General features: G+C 45.0%; 1 protein-coding gene across 3 annotated transcripts in view; it reads left to right on the forward strand.

Moving 5' to 3' along the window:
• Positions 1-2,647: 2,647 nt before the first annotated feature.
• RORA (RAR related orphan receptor A) overlaps positions 2,648-22,090 on the forward strand; it is a 697,868-nt gene continuing 678,425 nt past the window's right edge. For 2 of the 3 annotated variants that reach the window (XM_054565335.1, XM_054565337.1), the window contains exon 1: positions 2,649-2,900. In XM_054565335.1, coding sequence (XP_054421310.1) covers positions 2,735-2,900 — 166 coding nt within the window. In that variant the 5' untranslated portion in view covers positions 2,649-2,734. Of the gene's footprint in view, positions 2,901-22,090 lie in introns of all 3 variants that reach the window. The other variant, XM_054565336.1, reaches the window with a different exon arrangement.

Below are 22,090 nucleotides of genomic sequence, written 5' to 3' on the forward strand. Positions count from 1 at the left end.
TATCATCAAGAGGGGAGCCTGGGCTCTGCAAGGAGGCAGAGAGCAACCTGGTGAATTTGGGGAGGAAGAGAGGAATTGCAAACGAGTGGATTTAGGCTTATTTGTTCTACAAAGCACAGTATTTTTTTTTTTAAGCCATTGTCCATCAGAGAATTCAGAAATACAAAGTAAAATAACCATTTTTAGGCAAACACTATTGGTCTTTGTCAATGAGCAGAGTTTAAAGAAGCCTCCCAGCTTTCCAAATATTTGGAATTTTGGAAAACCTTAATTAGTGATCAGGGTAGGGGTATGAGGAAAGGAAAGAAGTATATACCTAATCACTGTGCTTTTCAGGTTTCAAATGCTTCCCCAATTCAGGTAATTTACACTTTAGTAACAATGATTGACAGTCAAGGAATGTATCTAACTGCACTTTTATTTTTCCCTTGGGGAAAGCACTTGAGTTCCCAATTGTTTTAAATTGCAGAAGCAGTAATTGAGAGAGTTAGGAGAAATGGCTTTTTGGAGTTGAAATTCACCCCAGGAAGGATGTATAGCTTCAATCTTAATTGACTAAGGTCACTAGGGCCATTTTCAGGAAGGTCTTTCCACAGTGAACAAATTCCAGTTCAGGAACCAATTGAAGGCCCAGGGGAATAGACTTAACCAAAGAAATGTTAACAAGTGGCTACTGGTACCTAAGAAGGAGCCAGAGATATTTTTTAAGCTACTGGTATCCCAAATGTAATTATTGGTGAGATTTAATTTGAAAAGTATTTTTAAAATATTCTAAAATAAATATGGGTCAGTGGATGTATTTTGAGACACTGTCCCACAGGAACTTATTTATTAAACTGTGCACTTTGATAATATGTATTTACTTAGAAAAGTCAAGTGTGACAAGCTAGGTCAACTATATCAAGAACATTAGCAGGCAAATCAATTGTGAATGGTGTGAAGGCTGCTCTGGATATCCGTGCTCTGCTGTATGGGGATACACACACATCTGATCTGGGGTGGAGAAGACAATTGTGGCATTGTTCACAGGTGCTGACAGGCTAAAGCCAGGGATCCTTGCAGGGACTGGATTAAGGTATCAGAACTGTTCACATCTCATTTGCATCACTTTCAAAAGCAGTGTACAGGTTTTGGTCATTAACACACAGACCACGGCAAATAGCACTGCGTATCTGAAATCAGACAAAGATCGGTAACAATAACACAAACCCTGTGTGAAGTTTGGCATGTGGAGATTCCTCTTAATCTATTACCTAACCAGGTTTCCCCCCTTCATTTTAAAAAGCACTTTTTTTCCAAACTAGGAGGTTAGCAAAAGCAAAATGTTCCCCAATTGCCTTCCCCACCAACCCCCTAAATACACATTTATGGTGGCTTAAAGAATACAATTTGGTATAAAACAATAAAACTTGGGAGCGAGCCTTCTGAAAAGGTGGGGAATATGTGTTAAAAGGAACTGATTTTATCAGTGTCTCCGCAGGCAAAAGGAAATTGTAGATTTAGTACTGATGCAGAGAAATCAGGTTACTACCACGGGAATGTTTTCTACTGATCCAGTTTGTATTGTTCCTTCATATTGGAGTTGGGGGCCAAGGTAACATTGATGTAACTATCCACTTTCCTTAGGTTTCAGTAAGCACCTATTATGCTTCAGTGAAAGGAGGGGTGTAGAATGATGCCTATAATGATGCGACTTATTAAAGCTGTTAATTATCTGAATTTTATTATCCAGATTTATTAATGCTTTCCCAGTATATATTTTACGGATGAGGCTGTACACTTAATAGCAAAAGTTACAGTGGAAATTGACAATTAGCAGCCACGCTAATATGCATCCGACTTGACTTAGATAGTCCTCAACGAAACAGGCCAAAGTTTTCTTCAGTAGAAATTGCCCTGCCAAGTGTTTCTGGATCCTTCGCGGAGCAAATAGCAAAGGAGCGGGAAAGGACCTCTTTCAATCACATCCGAAGCTGGCTGTCCAAGGAGATTCTAAATTCACAAAATCTGCTTTAGACACAAATGTGTCAAATTGAGATTGGAAACCCACTGGACGTCGCATCCCAAACTCAGAAGTGCCTGGTCCTCCCGTCCTTCGCATTCCTTGGGGTGTCAAGTCCACGTCTAATTCCTTTTAAGTTTCTCAGTCCTGGTCTGGGCTGGGCTGGACAGCAGGAAGCTACCCTCGGTCCCCCAACGTGGATAATCGGATCTGTCTCTTCCCAGGCTGATGCGGATGGGGACGAGCTCTGCTCCCGAGAGACTCTCAGAAGTAGGCACAGAATCATCTCCCCAATCCTAATTTCTGTCCCTGGACTGGGGAGAGGGGAAGGTTGGGGCACGAGAGGTTCTCCCTCCTCCTCTCCTCTTTTCCCCACCTCCCAAAATTGGCAGCCAGTCCGTGGCTCGCGGTCTGGGGTCTGGAGGGTGGGGAATGTGGGTGTGGGGGCCGGCTGGAGAGGCTCTCGCTAGCGCTGCCTGTGGCCAGACCCGCCTCCCATCCCCTCTCCGGCGCACACACGCGTCCACCCAGACACACTCCGCGCGCTCCCTCGCGCTCTCCCTCGCCCGCCCGCCGCCGCCTGCTCTCTCCCTCCTGCTCTCCCCGGTCTCCTTCGCCCTTTTTTTTTTTTTTTTTTTTTTTTTTTTGGTACCATAGAGTTGCTCTGAAAACAGAAGATAGAGGGAGTCTCGGAGCTCGCCATCTCCAGCGATCTCTACATTGGGAAAAAACATGGAGTCAGCTCCAGCAGCCCCCGACCCCGCCGCCAGCGAGCCGGGCAGCAGCGGCGCGGACGCGGCCGCCGGCTCCAGGGAGACCCCGCTGAACCAGGAATCCGCCCGCAAGAGCGAGCCGCCCGCCCCGGTGCGCAGACAGAGCTATTCCAGCACCAGCAGAGGTAGGAGGCTGCGAGAGGGGCTGAGGAGGGGGCGGCGGGAGCTGGGGTGCGGAGCGGGGGGCGGCCGGGAGCTGGCGCCCGGGGCGCGGGGTCCGGGGCCGCGGCGAGCCTGCAGCGGCACCCCGAGCTCGGAGCACCCCTCCCCCCTCCCCCTACGGCCCCCCAGAAATGTTGCAAACTTTTGCTGCACGTTCTCGGTTTGCTGGAGAAGAGGGGGGCGGGGGAGGCGGCAGGAGGCTTGACAGCCGGCGGGCTCACCCCCTGGCTTTGATTTTTCTGCAAACAGAGGAGGAAAGCTGCGTTGCCGAAATGAAATACGCTCCCCCAAAATACGGAGAACCGGAGAGTGGGGGCCCGGGAAAGAAACTTTTAAAGCGGCAGTGTCCTTTTAAGAAGGAAAAAAAAAATCTGTTTATGGCCACCTTCCTCCGCTTTTACCTTTTCTCCTCTTGACAGTTTCGGCCCCGGCGGCCCGAAACGCGTTGTTTTCGATCCCCCACAGAGCTAAAGGGGGCGGGAGAAGTGAGCGACCAGGGAAGCCCCGGGGGTGGAGAGGGGGCGCCCCTGGATCTAGGGACGACGTGAGACCCTCCTCTCGAGCACGGCGGTGGGCTGGGGATTTGGAAGGGGGCTGGAGGGAGTGGGCTGCGGGTGCGCGAGGATTTCGCTAAGTTGTCTGGCGGGCGCGGCGAGGGCAGATGCGCAAGTTTGCAGACGCGAGGTTCGAAGCCCCGCGCCGGGGCTGGCGGAGAGGCGTGTGCGCGCCAGCGCGCGGGGGGCGGCGGTCCTGTGGGGCGCTCCACGCGCCTTCGTAGCGAGCGTCTGCAAAGGCAAACAAGCACTAAAAGAAAGCTTGAAAGGCACCAAAACTTATTTCTGCCCTGGGAATCCTTCCCTCGGTGAGGTTTCAAGGGTTTCGGCAAGAACCTGGGAATGGTCAGTGCAAGTTGAGTGCTGGTTGAATAGTGCCAGCGATGTTCCCCACCGCCCCGGGCGATTTTTACACTTCATTCTGGGTGTGTGTGAGTGTGTGTGAGTGTGTGTGTGTGTGTGTGTGTGTGTGTGTGTGTGGTGGGGGGGACTCCATTGTCCCCTCCTTGCTTTTTCCCAATTAAAGTAGAGTGTTCGGGAAAGCTCACTCACTCCCTCTTTCTTAAAGGTGTCGGAACATGATGTGGGGTTTTTCTTGGGGTTGGGATAATTATTTATTTGAATGCGCCTGGAGTTTGCAAAGAATGGGAGGAAGCTATTGCTTTAATTACTTTTGTAAATAATGTATAAATCACGCCTGTCACTCCGGAGGAAGCGGGCTCGCGCGAGCAGCCCAGGGCTGGGGACAGAGAGGATCTCCAGTCCTGGCCTGAGCACTGGCCCAGCGTGCCCCCTTCTCTTGCCACTCGGCTTCTGGCGGCGACTGGGGAGGGCTGGGGAGAGGCGACTGGGGACCCCGGGAGCCGCTCCCTTCCTTTCGATGTTAGAGTTGGAGGTTGGAATATGGCTGATCATGTGCTGGCTGTTTTACAGTATTCTCCCCCCTCCAACCCCCACCTTAGCCACACCCCCTGTCCCGGCGCTTTCCCATTCACGGAATTTGAGTACAGTTAAAAGCCATCAGGATGACACACGCGAAAAACATTTAATTAAAGGCGATTTCGAAAGAGTGAACGCACCGAACCGCGCTTTGAGCGGGAGGGGTGGGGGCAGCGAGGGCCGGGACTGAAGGGAGCGGGATCAGGGCTGGGGGCCTGGGGGCCCAGGGGCCCGGACCTGACGCTGGCTCAGTGAGTTCGTGTGTGGAGAGCTCTTGGCTGCAAAGAGTATATTTAGACCCTGAGACGGTGGATTTGGAATGCGAGCGGGTTATGTAACAGGGTTAATCAGAAACACTGGAGAAAATCCCCTTCATGTGTTTCTGAGGCTTCCCCCCCCCTCCCCCGGAAAGGAGGATATATTATTTAGGAAGCCACAATAATTTCTGGTTTGAGCTGCCACTCCTCTGTGTCTTAACCTGCCCCCGCCCCCCCCCCCCCCCCCCCCAGTTTGTTATTAGCATCTTCAGGTGTCATTCTTGCCAGAAGGTGTTCCTGCAAGAGATCAGGGTGGCAGGCTGCAGAACCGACTAGCAAATCCGTAACTTGCTGTTCTTGCAAATTATATAACTGGCATTCAGTACCACCAGCCCCTAGCTCAGGAAAAAGGAGAGAGGGACAACATGAGGAGGCCTGCATCTTGAACAGCTGACCTGCTGACCCATATCCCCTTGTCCCCTAGAGGGCTACCCCCCACTCTTCTCTGAACCAACCCCTTGTCTATCCCTCAGAAGATTTCATGAGAGGGTGAGGAGGTAAGGCCCAAACACTCAACTCACATCCTGCACGCAGGCACTAGGTTATATAACAGTCTGAATGGAAAAAGGAAGGTCAGAGATGGAGGCATCCTTTAGCTAACACAGCAGTAGTAACAGCTTCCAGAAATTATGTGCATTTGCAAGCTTTAACCTCAGATGTAGCGTCTGCTCCTCATGGGTACCAATCTACGTGTGTGAGCTAGGGAGAAAAAGAGAGGATGTGTAAGTATGCTTGGTAGATGAGAGAGTGATTTGAAAATGGGAAATGTTTGGGTTTTCAGATGATGTAATGGAGTTGGCAGAATATGCAAGTCGGCTCCCAGAGCGTAAGCAGCAAGAAAATTGGAGCTGGCATCCTGTATTAATGTTGCATAAATTACAATATCGGAAAGAAATTAATCTACACCCTAAGTGATTACACCTTTTTAATACTTAAAACATAAAGACACACAACTCAAAGGAAAAGTAAACATCATCACCTTATAATGAGCATTTTCAATCTCAAGGAAGGTTGAGTGGAGTTCTTGGCATTGGGTGAAGTGGGAACCTTTCTGATTTGGGAGATGCTTTCCTGAGAGGTTGCAGGATTAGCATCCAGCCAGACACTGTTTTAAGGCCACAGGGATTGTGGTCTGGATTCTCATGACATTGAGGTGACCTCATGAGACGTTACCTAGGTAGATGTAAAGCTGTTGCTAAATTCCAAACTTCTGAGAATCCACGTGTGAATTGACTGTGTATGGTTTGTGCCTGAGCTTCCAAGGTCTGATGTGTGACTTTATAATCTGAAAGACAACCCCTCTCTCTCCTAAAAACTGGGCAGGGAATGGTTGCAGTTTAAAAAAAGAACTGTTCTGTTTTCTAGGTGGCATTAATGGTGGCTGGTGTCATTCAGTTCCATCTTTACAACACAATGAAAGGGGAAAAAAAAAAGAAAGGCAAGAGGCAACATGGGAAGTAAGAATGAAGCAGAAAAAAACCACAGCAAATCTTTAATTTAACAAGGCTTTCAGGGACTTCAGGGAGCCATGAGCATTGTGACATAACTGTTGTTAAGAACCCTTTTCCAGAATCTCGTTATTATATGCATGCCAGAAGCTTACATATTTTACTTCACTGAAGTTATCCTCACAGGGCTGTGTGCCACACAGCTGGTTTGGAACGCCAGTGCTGAAGGTTGAATGCTTTTAGGGCAGGCCAACCTAAGGGAAAAATCGAAACCAAAAGATGGGATTAACGCTGAAAAGCTCAGTTGGGTTGAGATCGAACCCCCTGGAAGCTCAGTTTAAATTGATTTAAAATCAGTTAACAAGGCCTGTAGTTTACTTGTAGCCCTGAGGAATTCTAGAACCACACAAGTCTTTGACTTTGAAAGTGTTTTGCCTCCGCTCCCCCCCTTCAGTCTTAGCTGATTCACTTTCTGGCAATTTAGTACCCTTTCTAGAGATTGATTCTCAGATCAACTTTTCTTACATGGGCACAGCTCTCCACAGTGAACAAATGATGCCCCATAGCTTAAAAGAGATGCTGGCTGGGATAAAATCCTTTGCCAGAGGGATGGAATAATTATTTTTTAAACTAAGAGACTTTAATTTTCCGGTAAATCGCTCATAAAAACATTCATAATTATACCCTCTAAAAATGTAATAGAATAATTTTAGAAAAATGCATTTGATGATATTTATGATAACCTTTTCTGTTGCTTCCCTCTCATTTCTTAAAAAGAATTGAATTATTAATCCAGAAGTCAGATCCTCAGTGGCTAAAATCATTTATAGCAGAATCTTTTTATGTTAGTCACCTGCTGGAATTTCCCAAAGCCTGCCGGCATTATAAGGAGCCGTTGGCTTTAAAAGAAAAAAGTCTCTATTTCGGATACTGAAATAAGCCCTCTAACCACGAGCCCCTTAATCTTGTGTTTTCCAGGCAGTAGAGGTGCTGGTTCCATACTAGACTCCCAAGGGGGATGCAGGGAGGGTCAGTGCGATAGCTTTGCCTCCAGATGAAAATGTTCTGAGGAGTTTTGGTGACAACTGAATCACTTTGGGAAGCAAACTGGGCCCTGTCCACCAGCGCTGACCTTTGGAATACATTGAAACAAGCCCATGGGTTCTCCTTGAGCCACACTCTGTCACTTCTGAGTTAAAATGCGTGTTTTCCTCCCATTTTGGGGAGACAGTTCTCTTATTTTTGCCTCGAGGAAGCGATGGAGTGATGTTGGAAGGACAGACTGAACTGGATGTCACTGCAGATTCTGTGCACGTGCTGTGTTCTCTACAGCCCATGCTGCTTTTCCTGAGTGTTCCCTTTTTTTCCCTCCATCTTCCAAGTCTGCTGGAGCAGTTGTGCTTCTTAGCTTCAATACGTAGTACAGCGTCTGTGGAAGCAAAATACGTAACTGCATTTCAGGTGTCTAGGGAAAGAGTCATAATGGGACTGCCCCGCATGCCAAAAATTTTTTATAGAGAACACAGCTCTCCTCATCTGATGTCTCCTGTGACACACCCTCTTTGTCTTCCTTGAGGTGGACATCAACCATTGCCTCAAGGAGATTCCTGACCCATTCATCCCAGATTAGCAGTAAATTCCTCCAGAGCGAGAAGAGTCTGCTTTGAAAGACCTTCAGATTCTAGGCCACTCACGGAGAATGTGGAATGCCTTTCTGAACATGAAGACTGTCTTCCCTGCTGAGAATTTAGGAACAGGCTCTTTCTCTTTCTCCCTCTCTCTCTTTCCCCTGTCATTTAAAAAAAATGTTTTGTTTTAACATTTTTTATTTTTTTTAAATCTCATACATGATGGGAAGTGTTGGTTTGGAAATGAGCTGTTAAATTTTTTCACCCATCTTATTAAGCTGTATGTTAGGGAAAATAAAATTGAATAATTTTGAATTAATGTTTCAAAAAAACTCTTTACATAATCAGTGTTCGAGTGTTGATTAATATGCAGTAAAGCATGGTTTTTCTATAAGAGTACCAAGGTATTACTGATTAATTTTTTTCCTTTGCAAACAGATTAACTGGAATTTTTCGATCTTTTTCCTATTGAATAGATTTTATTAAATGTGCTGATCCCTTTTTCTACCCTAAAAGAAAATTGAGGATGTAACTGACTCTTTGAGGTTGAGGATCTTATGGTGCCACAAGGCTGCTGTTCCGAAGATGAATTCTGGTTATACATTATAGCACTATAAATGAAGATATGTCAGAGATTGAACTACATCTATCTTGATCTCATCTTGGAATTTTTTTTTTTTTATCCTCGATAGCGGTATGCTTTGTTATTTGCCCCCCTTGTTCTCTCAGTTGCAAGTAGCGAAATAGGAATTCACTTCAATTATTTGGTTCTGGTTAATTGAGGTTTTTACTTTATGGGAAAATTTCATCCCAAGTCTATAGACATTAATTCTTTCCCTAGAATTGCAGAGGACGTAAAAGCACTTTCAAATATTCAGGAAGGCTCTTGTATTCACAAGTGTTACGTACTGTAGTATCATAGCATTTTGTGACTATTCCTCTGTGTGATGGTAGATAGGAATGCCAGCTAATGTTGCCTTTTGCTTAGGTATGTTCAAGGGGTCTCTTTGGTAAAGGGTTCATAAATCTGGAAAGTTAGGAAACTCAGGGGTTAGAAGGAACACTTGCAAGAATATCAATAAAGAACACGTAGATTCCCTGATTCCTGCCCGCCCTTGCGTGCACAAGAAACCCTTTTCCAAAGCTTTATTCCCTGCACTAGTACGAGAGCATCCCTGGTACCGCACTGCAGAGGCTGACTTACTTTCCCAGTGCCGTCCCACTCAAGTTGATGATGGTCTGCAGTTATCTTTTGATATCTTTGATGTGGTAGTGTTGGGAATTCAGCTTGGGAGTCTTGGTGTTCTTTTGTGACATCCAATTATTTATTTATTTCTTTGCGTTTGTAGTAAAAGATCAATAAGATTGTCTAAAGAGATGCTTAAAAGAAGGGGATGGGGCGTGATGAGGAATGCATGTGCCAGAGCTCATGGTTTAGGCAGGCTCACTTTTTGCTCTGGTTTTCACATGCTAATGGTAAAAGGAATTACAGGTAACAATTCCCTGAGCTGAGAGAACATTGTTTTTTTTCTTCCTCACAGATGTTTATGGCCTTAACTGACATGTCATTATTGCAGACTGTCTTATCACATTACATGCTGTGGCACAGTGAAGAGTGCGTGGTGCTGTGGTTTCCTGGTGATTATCTTGTCCACAGAACTGAGGCCCTGGGGGCCAGCCGGGGTGCCCTTCACAGTATCCCCTCAGAGCTGAGAGTACAGGTGTCCCACATCCTTGAAAGGGCTGAAGGACTCCGGGCTGCCCCAGGTCGTTGCTATCCCAACGCTGTTTTCCCTGAAGCTTAGTAAGAGGCCAGAAATGAGTAGGAACAATTGTGGTGTAGAGGATGTATTGTCTCCCAGCCCCGAATCGTCTCCAGCGATGTGATTGGGCATTGGAGTGTTGATTACGAACTACCTCAAAGTTTTGAAATTATCAGGAAGTTCCTAGAACCATGAACAGACCATAATAGAGGGAACTCTTTGGGGTAGAAGGAAGGGTGCCACTTACCCTGGGATCCTCAAGCCTGTAAAAGAGACAGCACACTGTTAAAAATACCTAGCTTACTTCGGGGGAGGAATTGGCTGAATACTGATGAAGTTTATGAAATATGAATGTAGTGAAGTTGCTGTACGTAAGTGGTAGGCGTATGTGAAAGAAGTAAGAAGAAATAAAATTGTGTATAAATGACACTCTGAAAGTTGATGGCACTGCGTCTGTGATGAGAATGGTGGCATCTGGGTCTGTGCTTAATGGGGGAAAATAAAGTGGCTTAAAATCTATATGTCACACTGGATGTGGAAATAAAAATTACAGAATATGAAATCGTTTGACTTATTTTATAAGCAAAAAATGCCACCAAGGATAAACAGGCAGGTTGCAAAGGATAGAGGTGAAGCAGAATGGGGGACCAATGAGGGACCAACGCTTAAATTTATAATGAGGTATGGTAATCACTGTTTTAAATAATCCAGAATGTTAACTGTGTGCTAGGTAGAGAGTTAGTTATAGCCAAACAAAAGGCATAAATATGAATTCTAGGTTGTATTGGGAGAAATCCTCTTGATCCCCAGAGTATAAATGCATGTACCGAGAAGCAAAGCTGCACACGATGTAATTTTTTCTATCTTATCCTGATTAATTGACAGCCACCGTATGCCTCTTTCCTGAAGGTGACTTTACAATCTCCAGACACAGACATTTCTCTCAGAAGTGGCGTGAAGGAAGGAGAACCACAAGCTAAAGTGTGTTTCGCTGGGTGAAGTATGTGCGGGAAAAGATAAGAATGGTGAAGTGGGGGACGGAGTAGTGCATACAGAGATCATTGGGGCTGGGGAGTGGGGGCTGCGAAGGAAGGAAGGGCCTCTGTAGCGGGAAAAGAGACTTCTCTGCAAAAGAAAATGAAATTAGCTTTGAATCTGAAATGGCTGGGGCTGTGCCTTTCTCATTTTAAATTATCTTTAACAAGGGCGAGGAAAAGAGGAAAAGTTGACACTTTGAGAAGTTACGATGAACTTGTTGAGAATGCCCGTTGACAAAGGCAGGTAAGGGAATACTTGGAGAAACAGAAGCAGAACAGGTCTGAAGGGCACGATGATTTGTTAATTCCTAGTGTGTTAAGGAAATCAGGGGACATGTTTATTGACTGTTCCACTTAGGTTTAAAGAAACCTGAAGAGGTGGACACAGATGGAGAAAAGACAACCAAATGTGATTCTGCCCTTCCAGAAGCAAAGAGGCTTCTATCACCCCATACCATCGATGCCAGTCATGGGGAGGAGTCACTGATAGAAGTTAATGGACTGTCACCATACAAATCACAGAAGAAACAAGGATATATTTAGCAAGTCTAAAAACTCTTCAGTAAACTGCATTGCTTTTCGTTTTCACTGTCCAGCTATAAAACCAGCGGATGGTTGAGAAGGCTATAGTAACAATATAGCATGTACTCCTAGGGACATTTGTGTGATGGGGATATTATGTCTGGGAGGACGGGGCAACTGGGGCGGTGAACTGCCCATAACTCTCAATTGTCCAGGTAATGAAGCATTGGGAAAGCAGAGGCAAATGAAATACTTCGATAATCAAAAATGATTCTCCTTTCAGTGGTCATGTTATCTGACTGATGATGACAAGTGTGAAGCTGCCAGAGGTGCACTTCACCGTTTCTGGCCCTCATGAACCACTTCTGATGAACACCTTTATGCAGAAAGTGGACAGTTTCTCTAGACCGGGCTGTCAACCCAGAAGATGTAAAATTTCACAGTGTCAAGCATGAAGGTTGAAGATGAGTGAGGTTCTACAGCTTCCTTGAGGCCCTGCAGAAAATCAGTAAGAGAACTGATGCTACTCTGAAAGGGCTCTTGAAATTTCTAAAGCTCGCACTCTGATATTGAGCTTGGGGTATGTGTGTTAGACATGAGGTGCATACCCTCTGTATGTGATGTATAGGTAATAGATACAGATACAGATATATGATGCTGCCACTTCTCATGCTTCATGAGAATAAAGCCTGGTAGAGCCAGAAGAGGCCTACGAATCATCTGGCCTAGTCTCATGTTTAAGCTGCTACTCAGAGATCTAATAATGTGTGTGAGATCCCATTCCTAGTACGTACGTAGCAAGGCTGTGACTGGGACACTTGTCTTCCACTTCCTTGCCTAAAATAGTTTCTTCCACTTGTGTGCTGTGCCAGGATGCTCAGAAGTTCCCGCATGGTACAAAATCAAGTTCCTGCCTCCCAGGAGAACCCCCTGAGGATATTAAGATGCACATAAGTTAATCCAGCATTAGGTAGTGGATATATATGAAAGTAAGTGCAAGGTATTTTGGCTATTCATCAATAGTGGAACATTGTCAGTAATTGCTGTTTTTTAAAAATACCACTGGAAGGGGGAGGATGTGTCTCAGCAGCAGTCTTCTTTTCTCAAAGCATACAGTTTAAGGTTGTGTCTTTTATGGCATGCTCAAGAGCAAGTCTGCAAATGGAATACTACATAGCCAGTAAAAATCATCTTGTACTAGAAAAATAGTTCTTAATGGGAAAATGTTTATGATCTACTGCTTAGTGAAAAGTCACAGCTTCCATCGCATTGTGCACAGAAAGATATATTCTTTGTAAAAACTATGGTGTGTGTTTGTGTCCTTCCATACAATATATGTGTGGACCAACACAATCTTAGCATGGACCAACATATACCTAAATGATGAAATTGTAAAGTGGTCTTCTCTAGATGGTGGGATTGTCTATGAGTTTCTTTTTTTTTTTTATGCTCTTCTGTATTTCAAAGTTTCCTGCAGTATGCATGTATTACTCTTGTAACTAGAAAATACAATTTTTTTCAAAAAACGTTGTTGGTGTGTTTTGAAACTGGGGATGCCTTGAAGGAACTCCTTCTGAACTTAGCATGTTGTGCTGAATTTTCCGATGTTTCCAGATGGGCCAAGTTTACTGGCCTAACGAGCAATACTTCTGATAGTCACATTCAGCCGGGAGGACAGGGGTTGTTCAACTTGAATATGCAAAAGAGTGTCCCAGTATTGGAATTTCTTGCCCCTCTAGGGCAATCGATGTCTTTCAAGTGTTTCTCCTGTAACCTACAGTAAGGAAACATAGCACATTGTGAGCCAGTACACACACATAAACACAATCACAATAAGTTTTTCACATAAAATATTTAAGCTTTGCCTGTGATACCCTGCTATTTTTTCTCTATTATTTAAAGACAAAATACAAATCATGAACCACCAAATTGATCTTACGGTCTGTGCCCGGGCTATTCCTGCAGTTTGAAAAGCCCTCTCCTGGGCAGGAGGCTGAAGGCCTGGCGGTGGGAAGGAGGAGGGGACGGAGGGTTTCCCCAGTCTGATGTTGAACTCCAGGTGTTCTCATTATGATTTCAGGGAGGAGGTGGGAGAGGGAGAATAAGGTAAATACTGTTTGTAATCATATGGTACCTCTGTGCTACCTTGAGCACATGCTCATTAATATCCTATTACATTTCGGCATCCTTCTGCATAGACTGGCTTAGAATTTAAATTCTGGGATCCCCTTTGCTTGGAGTTGATGTCATTGTGTAAAAGCAAGAGGGTGGCGTTTTTTTATTCAGCAAATATTTGCTGCGCACCTTCTGTCGGCCAGGTACTGGGCTAGGCTCTGGGGAAAAAAGCAGCAAACGAGGTCAGAGCCCTGCCTTCCCAGATTTTACATTCTGATGGTGGCATTTCTCAATGGACCCTACTGTCTGGGTCACCTTTGACCAGGCACTTCGGATGATTATCCTCTAAGTGTTCCTTGGGCTTGGCCATTTCCCGCCTTTTCCTCCTGTGTGACTTTACCCTTCCTCCTCTCCCCACCCAGTCTCCCTTATTATGTCCCAATCTCTTTTTCTACTGAAAGCCTACAATAATTTTAGCTTCAGATGGGACATACCCTTCCCCTCCCCCAGTTACCCTAACCCCGTCTTTTACAGTAGTCAGTCATGTGGGCCTTCCTGGTTCAACCAACATGTAACTGCTTCCTTTGCCAGGTTCCTCTACACTCTCTTAAAGTTTTATTTCCTAGGTAGGAGTGTGGTCACCTACAGGAAACCGGCACCAGGGATGATTATTTTATTCATGCACAGTACTTTGCAAAAGTAGGTGCTCACTAACTGTGCAGATAACCTCTCCCACATTGCCCTACAGAGCTGTTTGCATCTCTACACTTCCCAGATCTGCAAGGGCAGCTTCTACGTGCTTATTTTTCCAACTGGGCCTTAGGTTTGGACCCAGCTACCCTTGTTTGTCACATTTCTGTTTCTCTTGGATCTACCAAGCCTCTTCTCAGTGGCAGGATCAGGCCTGTTCCAGTCTTGAGCAGTTCAGACCAAGGCTGGACGTGTTGGAGGCAGCATACATGGTTGTTACAAGCCTGCCGTGAATGAGGCAGACCTAGGCCAGAGGTCCAGGTGTGCTGTGTATGAGCTGTGTGACCTTAGGTAAGTTTATTAACCACTCAGTCTCTTTCTTTAATCACCTGGAAATGGAATAATGATGGTGCTGACTTCCCAAGGTGGGTGAGGGGCTTGTTGAGTTCTGCATATTGCAGCACCTGGCAGGATGCCTGGTACACATAAAGTGCGGCTTCAGTGACTGGTGTTGGTGGAGCACATGGTGTTGGTAGAGCACACAGTGGTGATGGGGAGCACATGGTGGCGATGGTGGAGCACATACAGGAGCAGTGGGTCCCTCTAGCCACTTCTCTCTGTATCCTCCTCAGGTCTTCAACTCCCTTTGCTTGGAGCATTCTTCCTTGGTTCTGATTTGTTGCTCCATGAAGGAAGCAGGAGTTCCAGGGCACTGGAGTCCTGAAGCCTTTCCTTTTACTGACGGTTTCCTTTCCTGAACTGCATCCTGTCCCAGTCTCTCAGCTCAGCTGCCATGGGGTGCACCCTGCCAAGTGAGGATAGATCATTTAAGTTCCACCCCATGAACCACTTGTTGACTTCCCTGAAGTTACATCCCACACCTTGAGCTGAGCCTGCGGAGGGCCCATGTCTGGCTGCTCCTTTCCATCCTGCCCCCACTATTCCTGTGGTACCTGCTGGCTGCCCCCACTGGCCGCTGAGGCGATGGGAGCTCCCTCCTCCCCACTGTGCTCGCGTGTTCTACACCTCATCTTGCAGCGGCCCATCGTTCTTTGCCCTCACTACCCTTTTACTTACTTTTTCCTTACTGCCAAAAAATCATGTTGGAGAAGCTTGTCTGTATGGGTTCCATTCAACTTGTTCTGCATTAATGCTCCACTATGGTGACCCACTGCTGAGTCTTTCACTTGTAATGTAATCTAATAATTTACATGCACTTTGCAAGTAATACTCTCAGAGTCTTACAACCTGCTTAAAATTGCTCGGCTGTTACAGTATTTGAGCTGATGAGAGAGCAGCATGAGAGAGAGTGGTTATTGGTATACAATGGTATTGGGTAAACTCAGGAAAATAATGTTCGCACAAGGTAAGGGTGTGCCGATGAATTATAATATCCTTTCTTAGAGAATTTGCTAAGGGGTTTTTATTGATTTAACTTGTAATTAGCCTAGGATAGGTCAACGTATAGCAGGGGTAGAAGCATAGCAAGCTAGAGGAGGTGGGCCAAGAGCTGAATCCTATCTTTGTGATGCTGTGAAAATGCTTTAGTTTTGATATACTCCATGACTGTTACAGAACTAATTGGCACTATGATCGAGTTGTTTTATTTCTTCATTCAGACATGTTGGAAGCTGATTCTAATATGCAATAATAATGTGAATAGAGTAATGCTATAATAGTAGTGCCATTGTAAAGTGAATAACACCATTAAGCATATATTTTGCCTAATTTGTATTGTGATAGTGTGGGACACACACACACACACACACACACACACAGAGAGACTTAGAGTGGCTGGTCTTTAAGAAACAGACTCTGGCTGAGAAGCCCCAATCCCATGATATTGAACAGTCAATAAATGAAAGTAAACCCTTGTTCTATGAAAAAGTGACTGTGTATATATTTAAATATAAATGTGTATATACATATGTACACACATTCACGTAGATATATGGACACACTTAGGAACACAGGCTTATTGTGCCAGTCAGGCAGATCAAGAAGAAGATGTATTACCATTATGAAAATGCTTGCCTTGTGTGGCCTTTTAACAAGCTGACTAGTCTGGATTTGGATATGTATCAGCTATGGCAGGCCAAGGCAATAGTGTCATCAAGGCAAGGGTTTAAAAACAAGGCTTTGTGCATTTGGTTCAACCATTTCATCCTCATTACTGTGTCTGAGAATTCTCATTACCGATATTTCGTAAATTTGAGAAGTGTTAAGGGCCAGGGAACTATGGTCATGTTATTTTGTCATTTGTCTCCTAAGGAAGGGCGTTGGCCAAACAACTTCTTTTTGCAATAGAAAGATAGAAGCGTACTTCTATGCCTTAGGTCATCAGCTAACCCTAAGAACAGAAATGGGATGTAAGAAAGCATCAAATGGGGCTGCTCCTACAAATTAAAACGTCCCAGGATGTATCACACTTTGAGTTGGTTCCAGGGATTTTATCCGTTTACCCCCCAGGAGCACTGGCAGCAGGGGGTCACTTGGAAGTCATCGACCATGAGTTTCCAGCCATCCGGATGGCATGTCCAGGGAAATGCTGGAGGCTTCCCTGGTTCATCTCCAGTCTGGGTGGCTGCCTTCAGGACTCCGTCCGTGTTTCCTGCAGTGCCGTCCAGGAGGGGTTTTCCTGGGAGCCTCTCTCTCTTCCTTGCTCACATGGGAGGGTTTTGCTTCTGCAGCACCACTGCCTGGTAGGCCAGAACCTCAGGAATACCTACGTGGAGACGTTATATAGTTTAGAATATATGTAACTTTCACATATGTAACGCTGCCCTGACGACCAAAATACTGAAAGTAAATTTGCTTCATAAACAAGTGTGCACTCCCCTTATCTCAGGTCAACAAGGGCAATTTTAAGCTCCACGAACGTTTGAGGAGAGAGTACACAGCTTCCATCAATGCCTGGCGTCTGGATTAAGAATGTATTTAGTGGTGAGATTTGATTGCAAACCTCAGTGAAAAGTATCAATATCATATTGGGTCTAATAAAATGTTATAATGAAAACTATTATGGTGATTGACAACATCCCTTTGTTAATTGGTCTCTTCCATTAGTATTTCCTTGGTAGCAGACGTAGTCTGGTTTTACCGCTCATTAGTTACAGTCCTTACTGGATTCACATTTTGCTGCTTCAGCCGTGTTTATCTTCCCACTGGTATCAGTTCCTTCAGGGCAGTGTTGCAGGTTGTCTTGAGCCTTCTGTCCCACACCTCCCTCTCTCACTGGAGCATTCAGTGAATGCCCTGGGGATGGTGGTGAGGACGGTTTACAGTCAATACGTGCAAGACCAGACAGCTGAGGGAAAACGGGGTGAGGCAAGAAAATCTAATATTCATTGAAAGTTTCAGATGTTTAAAGGTGATGCTATATATCACCCCCTTTCACTGATCCACCAAGTATTTATTGAGAACTCACTGTGTGCCAGGTCCCATGTTATTCAGTGGAGATACAAAGTTGAATTAAGGGAGCCGATGGACAGGAAAGACAAATGAACTTGTAATTTCAAAATATGTGAAGAGTGCTATAATAGAGGTACTTACAAAATACATAACACACAGAAGAGGGGGAAGCACTTCATGAGGAGTCAGGGAAAGGTCACTGAAGTGGGTACCTTTGCTTAGTTTTTGGCAAAATGGGGAGTAGGTAGCTTAGCCTAAGCATGGAGTACCTTGGTGGGGATTAGGGGGGTGACATGGGAGGAAGTAGGCAGAGGTCAGGCTAAGAGAAGCGTTTTGGAATTCTGGAGAGAGTACTGCAGGCTGGGCCTTGAACCAGCAGGGAGGTGGGCGCTGAGGTCGAATCTCCCAGAAGGTGGAATTGGCAGGGTGTGACGTAGGCAGTGCTGGTTGGAATGCCTCAGTGTGGAGTGAGAAGAGGGGAGAAGGCATGGGTTCCATTTGGGGAGGGGAGTTGGGGGTGCCTGGCAAGTGTGTGATGGGCTGTTGGAGATGTGGGTCTGGCGGGGAGCATGTTAGTATGTTATCTGTGGAATCAGGGAGAAATGTATTTTAACAAGAGTGTAGAGCTCAGGAGGGACAGCTGGGCCGGGGACACTGTGGAGCAGCATTTTTGACAGGGAATTGGAAGGTGAACTTTTTACACCAGGTCATGTTCCTGGATTTTGAAGTGATATCAGGAGGAAAAAAAGCCTAGGGTCCAAGTGCGTGTGGTTGAGAAAGTAAAGGGGATGGGATTGGTGTAGCGACAGAAAACTATCTCATAAAACTGACTTTAGACCTGGACATACTGTACTACTCACGGCATAAGAAACCAAGGATGCCTTTAAATTCCGAGTGGGGCTCTAACACACGCTGCTGCTGCTTCCGGTTGCCTTGCAGTTGTGTCTGCATTGATGATGGTGTCCTTCTCAACCTGCCTAATTTATGATTGAAGAGTTGCTGCCCCTTTTTTGTTTTTTTTTTTTAACTTTGTACACAGTCCAGCATTGATTTATCCTGTGTCTAAAGGGAATCTGCCTCACAATTGGCAGAACCTCAAGGCTGGGAGCACTGGGAAGTATAGTAGCTGTGGAGAGGTCTCCACCTCGCCCTGGGGGAAGAGCTTCCTGGGAGGGGAAGTTGAAAGAAGGTCTTGAGAAAGGGTGTCCCATCTTCAAAGGATGGCTCTAGCCATGGGAAACTAAATGAAAGATTTCTTTTTCTTTTACTTTTTTTTTTTTTTTTTAAGTTGATGAGGAAGAGATGAAAAAAATGCACAAGTGTTTGCTGGCAGGTGGATGATGGTGTTGAGTATGGTGAGAGTGGGATTGCCAGTGTGCGTTTCTGTTTCAAAGGGCTTTCCCATGTGCAGTAGCCTCTGGAGGTCCTGGAAAGAAGCTGATGATGTTGCAGCCCACAGAGGGGCTAGAGGAGGGTTGTATAGTTAGGGAGACCTGTTGATGTAAAACAACTCATTTCCTGGGAGGCCGAATGTGTCTCTTACTGGAGTGGGTATGACAGGAGAGGTCTTTGCCTGTTGGAAGGGCCTCCCTCCGCCTTCTGAGGCGGTAGCCAAGCTCCTCATTGTTTTCAGTGAGCTCTTAAGTACTTTGCCTGTAGATCTTCCACGAATATGTCATATGAATTATGCGTGTTATCTCTGTGTAGAGACCCGCACCCACAGTGTGATAAATAGATTAAAATGAAAGCCTGTGTTTTATGGTTTGGGGGAAACTGGGCACGGAACTGTTTTGTGTGTGTTTAATCCGACAGTTGGGGAGGCCTTGGGATGCCAGTGTCTTCTAAAACCTGAAAGCTGAGCTCTGGCTGGAGTTTTCTTCAGAGAGGTTTATATTTTATCCCTTGGCACTTCTGAGAGGGAAGGAAGGTTTGAAGTGGGTGATTCTGTAATGATTCTTTTCTTGCTGCTGTTTTCTTCTCCGCCTTTTTAACTTTGCAGAAAGCCCTTCCAGTTCTAAGGTCAGACCCCGTTCGGACGTTGGTGGCCAAACAGTCCCCTTTTGTTAAGCGAGCGTCCTATTTTTGTTTCTCTTGAAAGGTGCCCTTCAGGACAGCGGAGCCTTTATTTGGGCTGTTTAGAATTGAGCCCTGGAATAACCAAAACAGAAATCATTCTAAACCCAGGCCAAGTGCCTCCTTTGCCTGGCGAGGCAAAGCTAACCCCACACAAGATGAAATCTAACCAGCTGGTTACCTGAGAACCACCGCGGGGAGTTCTCCAACTTGACTTCTCTCACATTGGCCACCATCCCAAGAGCCAGTGAAAGCGGAGGGTCACGGCCTTTCTGTGCAGAGAAGCAGGAAGAGGGTTACGGCTCTCGGTGAAGAAGCGTAGACTTGGTTAGATTTTAAAGGGCCCTGTGTCAGCTTGCAGAGTTTTATGGATGTATAAGGATCCTGAATGGAAATGGGTCATTGGCGATATTTATGTCCACAAACCTAGTTGTCTTAGGGTGGTGTAATTTTTCTTTATCGATCAAGCTTTCGGGTCGTTTCATTTTATTCAATTTATATAGTTCTCTTTTTTTAAGACAAAGGTATTCATAGCTTGAGCCTACCTCACATACTTCCTGGTTCTGTCTTGTTCACAGATTAGGTAAACTGAGTCATTTGACAAATTAGGGCATATATGGGATTTGATAATTTAGAGGTCGTGCAGTTTGAGGTTATTTTATTTCTGCCTATTATAACAGATAGGAGTTTAATCTCTGTGACTTGAAATGGAATTATTTGTTTCTTACCCAAAGATCCTCTGGTTTTGGATTTGGACAGGCCCTCCTGCAAAATGACTGACTTCAGGTTGGGAACTTTTCTTCCTACTTTAGCTATCACCTGGGTCCTTCAGGGGGAGAGTGTTGAGCTTTGTTGCTTGAGAAAGACAGACTGGCTAGACGAGTTTGATCCCCAGGGGCAGTTCAGAGCCTTCTGGGAGTGTGAGGTCATCGGTATATTTAAATTCTGAGCTTCCACACATACTGGTCAGCAAAGCTCTTCTCTTCCTCATTAACTGCCTATTTTCCCATGTGTTCTGAGGAGGAGACACCTGCCTCCTGCAGAACCGTCAGTATCCTGGGAGCACCTGTCCAGTTGGCCCCTGTGTATACAGATGACTGCAAAGTGAAGCAGTTTGGAGATAGGCATCGTTTTGAGGCTAAAGTCATACATTTTAGAAAGTTAAGGACTGGTTCTATGACAGGGAAGTTGAGCTAAATATGCAGTTCTATTTTAATTTTCATTTTATGCCAAGGCGAAAGCATTGGGAGATAGGCTATAAATGTATAAGTAAGTCACTGCAAGAATAGCCCCTTGCAACATGCAGATTTAGGAAGGCTAAATATTTTCTCACATATTTTAATGCACATGAATAACTAACCCCTGATCGAGTTCCTGAGAAAGGAATATTGTGTAACCACTTAACCTTGATCACTGCAATGAACTGTACAGACACCTACATAACTATAAAATAAATATTTGGTTGCTTAGTTTGCGCTGTAGTAATAAAATACCATAGACTGGTTCTGGAGGCTGAGAAGTCCAGACCGAGGTGCTGGCCGATTTGTTCTGGTGAAGGCCCTCTTCCTGGCTTGCAGTTGGACGGCCGTCTTTTTCCTCCACCCTCACAACCTCACTTAAACCTAATTACCTCCCAAAGACCTCACTTCTAATATCATTACTTAGGGGACCAGGGCTTCAACATATGAGTTTTAGGGAGACACATAAGTCCATGACATTGGTCGATGCTTAAAGCTTACTAATAATTTCAAGGTGGTCAATTTTTCTCTAAAAAGTCGGTTAAAATTCTTAACTTTCTCATTTGTTTGTTTAAACGGAGTCCTGTTTTTCTATGCATGTTTTATCTTAGGCATGGCTGTGCACCATCTTATCCCAGTACTGTTTGAAAGCTGCAGTAGTAAAGCCTGTGATAATTAAGGCTGTGGTATCATTGTTTTAAATTAGTGTGTGTGACTTTTTGGGGGGGGGGGGTAATTCAACAAGTTCCTTCATATTCTGCATAATTGGATCACATTTTAATTTTGTAGCAAATAAAGATCTATTTTACATTTCTATTAGGAAGATAAGCCCCTGTGGCTAAGTCTGAATTAGGATGTTTGTGTTGGTTGTACTGAAGCAGCAAACCTTTTAGAATTGATTTCAGTTCCTAAAAAACTCATCTATGAATCTTCAGGGTCAGGAAAGTATATCTTCAGTCAGTTCTGCATACATCTCATGCAGAAACAAATACTGGGAAGACAAGAAGACATGTGCTTGTGAAATACACAACCACTAATAGAAGCAGAGAATAACTGAAGCATGGGTTATCCAATATGCTATATCTTCTAAAAACATATTGATCTGTGATGTAGGCACACCTGATTGTGAACATAGTTTATTATCTGGATAGTTAATGCCCTGGGAGTTTGCATGAAGCAAAACAATGAAGATAAACGGAAGGGTGCACACACAAGTAATCAAGAGGCCTGGGTTCAGATCCCAGCCCCACCATTAATTATGTAAGTGGCTCTGAGCAATTGGCTTTCCTCCTCTTCCCTCTGAGGGCCTCACTCTCTCCAGGTGAGCTCCAGGTATATAACTCAGGGGTGCACTGAGCTATGGGTGCCTTAGAGGTCTGACATTTTGTGACCTCGTGACTAAGACCCAACGTTTTTAA

The sequence above is a fragment of the Pteronotus mesoamericanus genome, unplaced genomic scaffold (genome assembly GCF_021234165.1).
Source record: "Pteronotus mesoamericanus isolate MK-2021 breed Mesoamerican mustached bat unplaced genomic scaffold, CSHL_Meso_final contig_164, whole genome shotgun sequence".
Taxonomy (NCBI): Eukaryota; Metazoa; Chordata; class Mammalia; order Chiroptera; family Mormoopidae; genus Pteronotus; species Pteronotus mesoamericanus.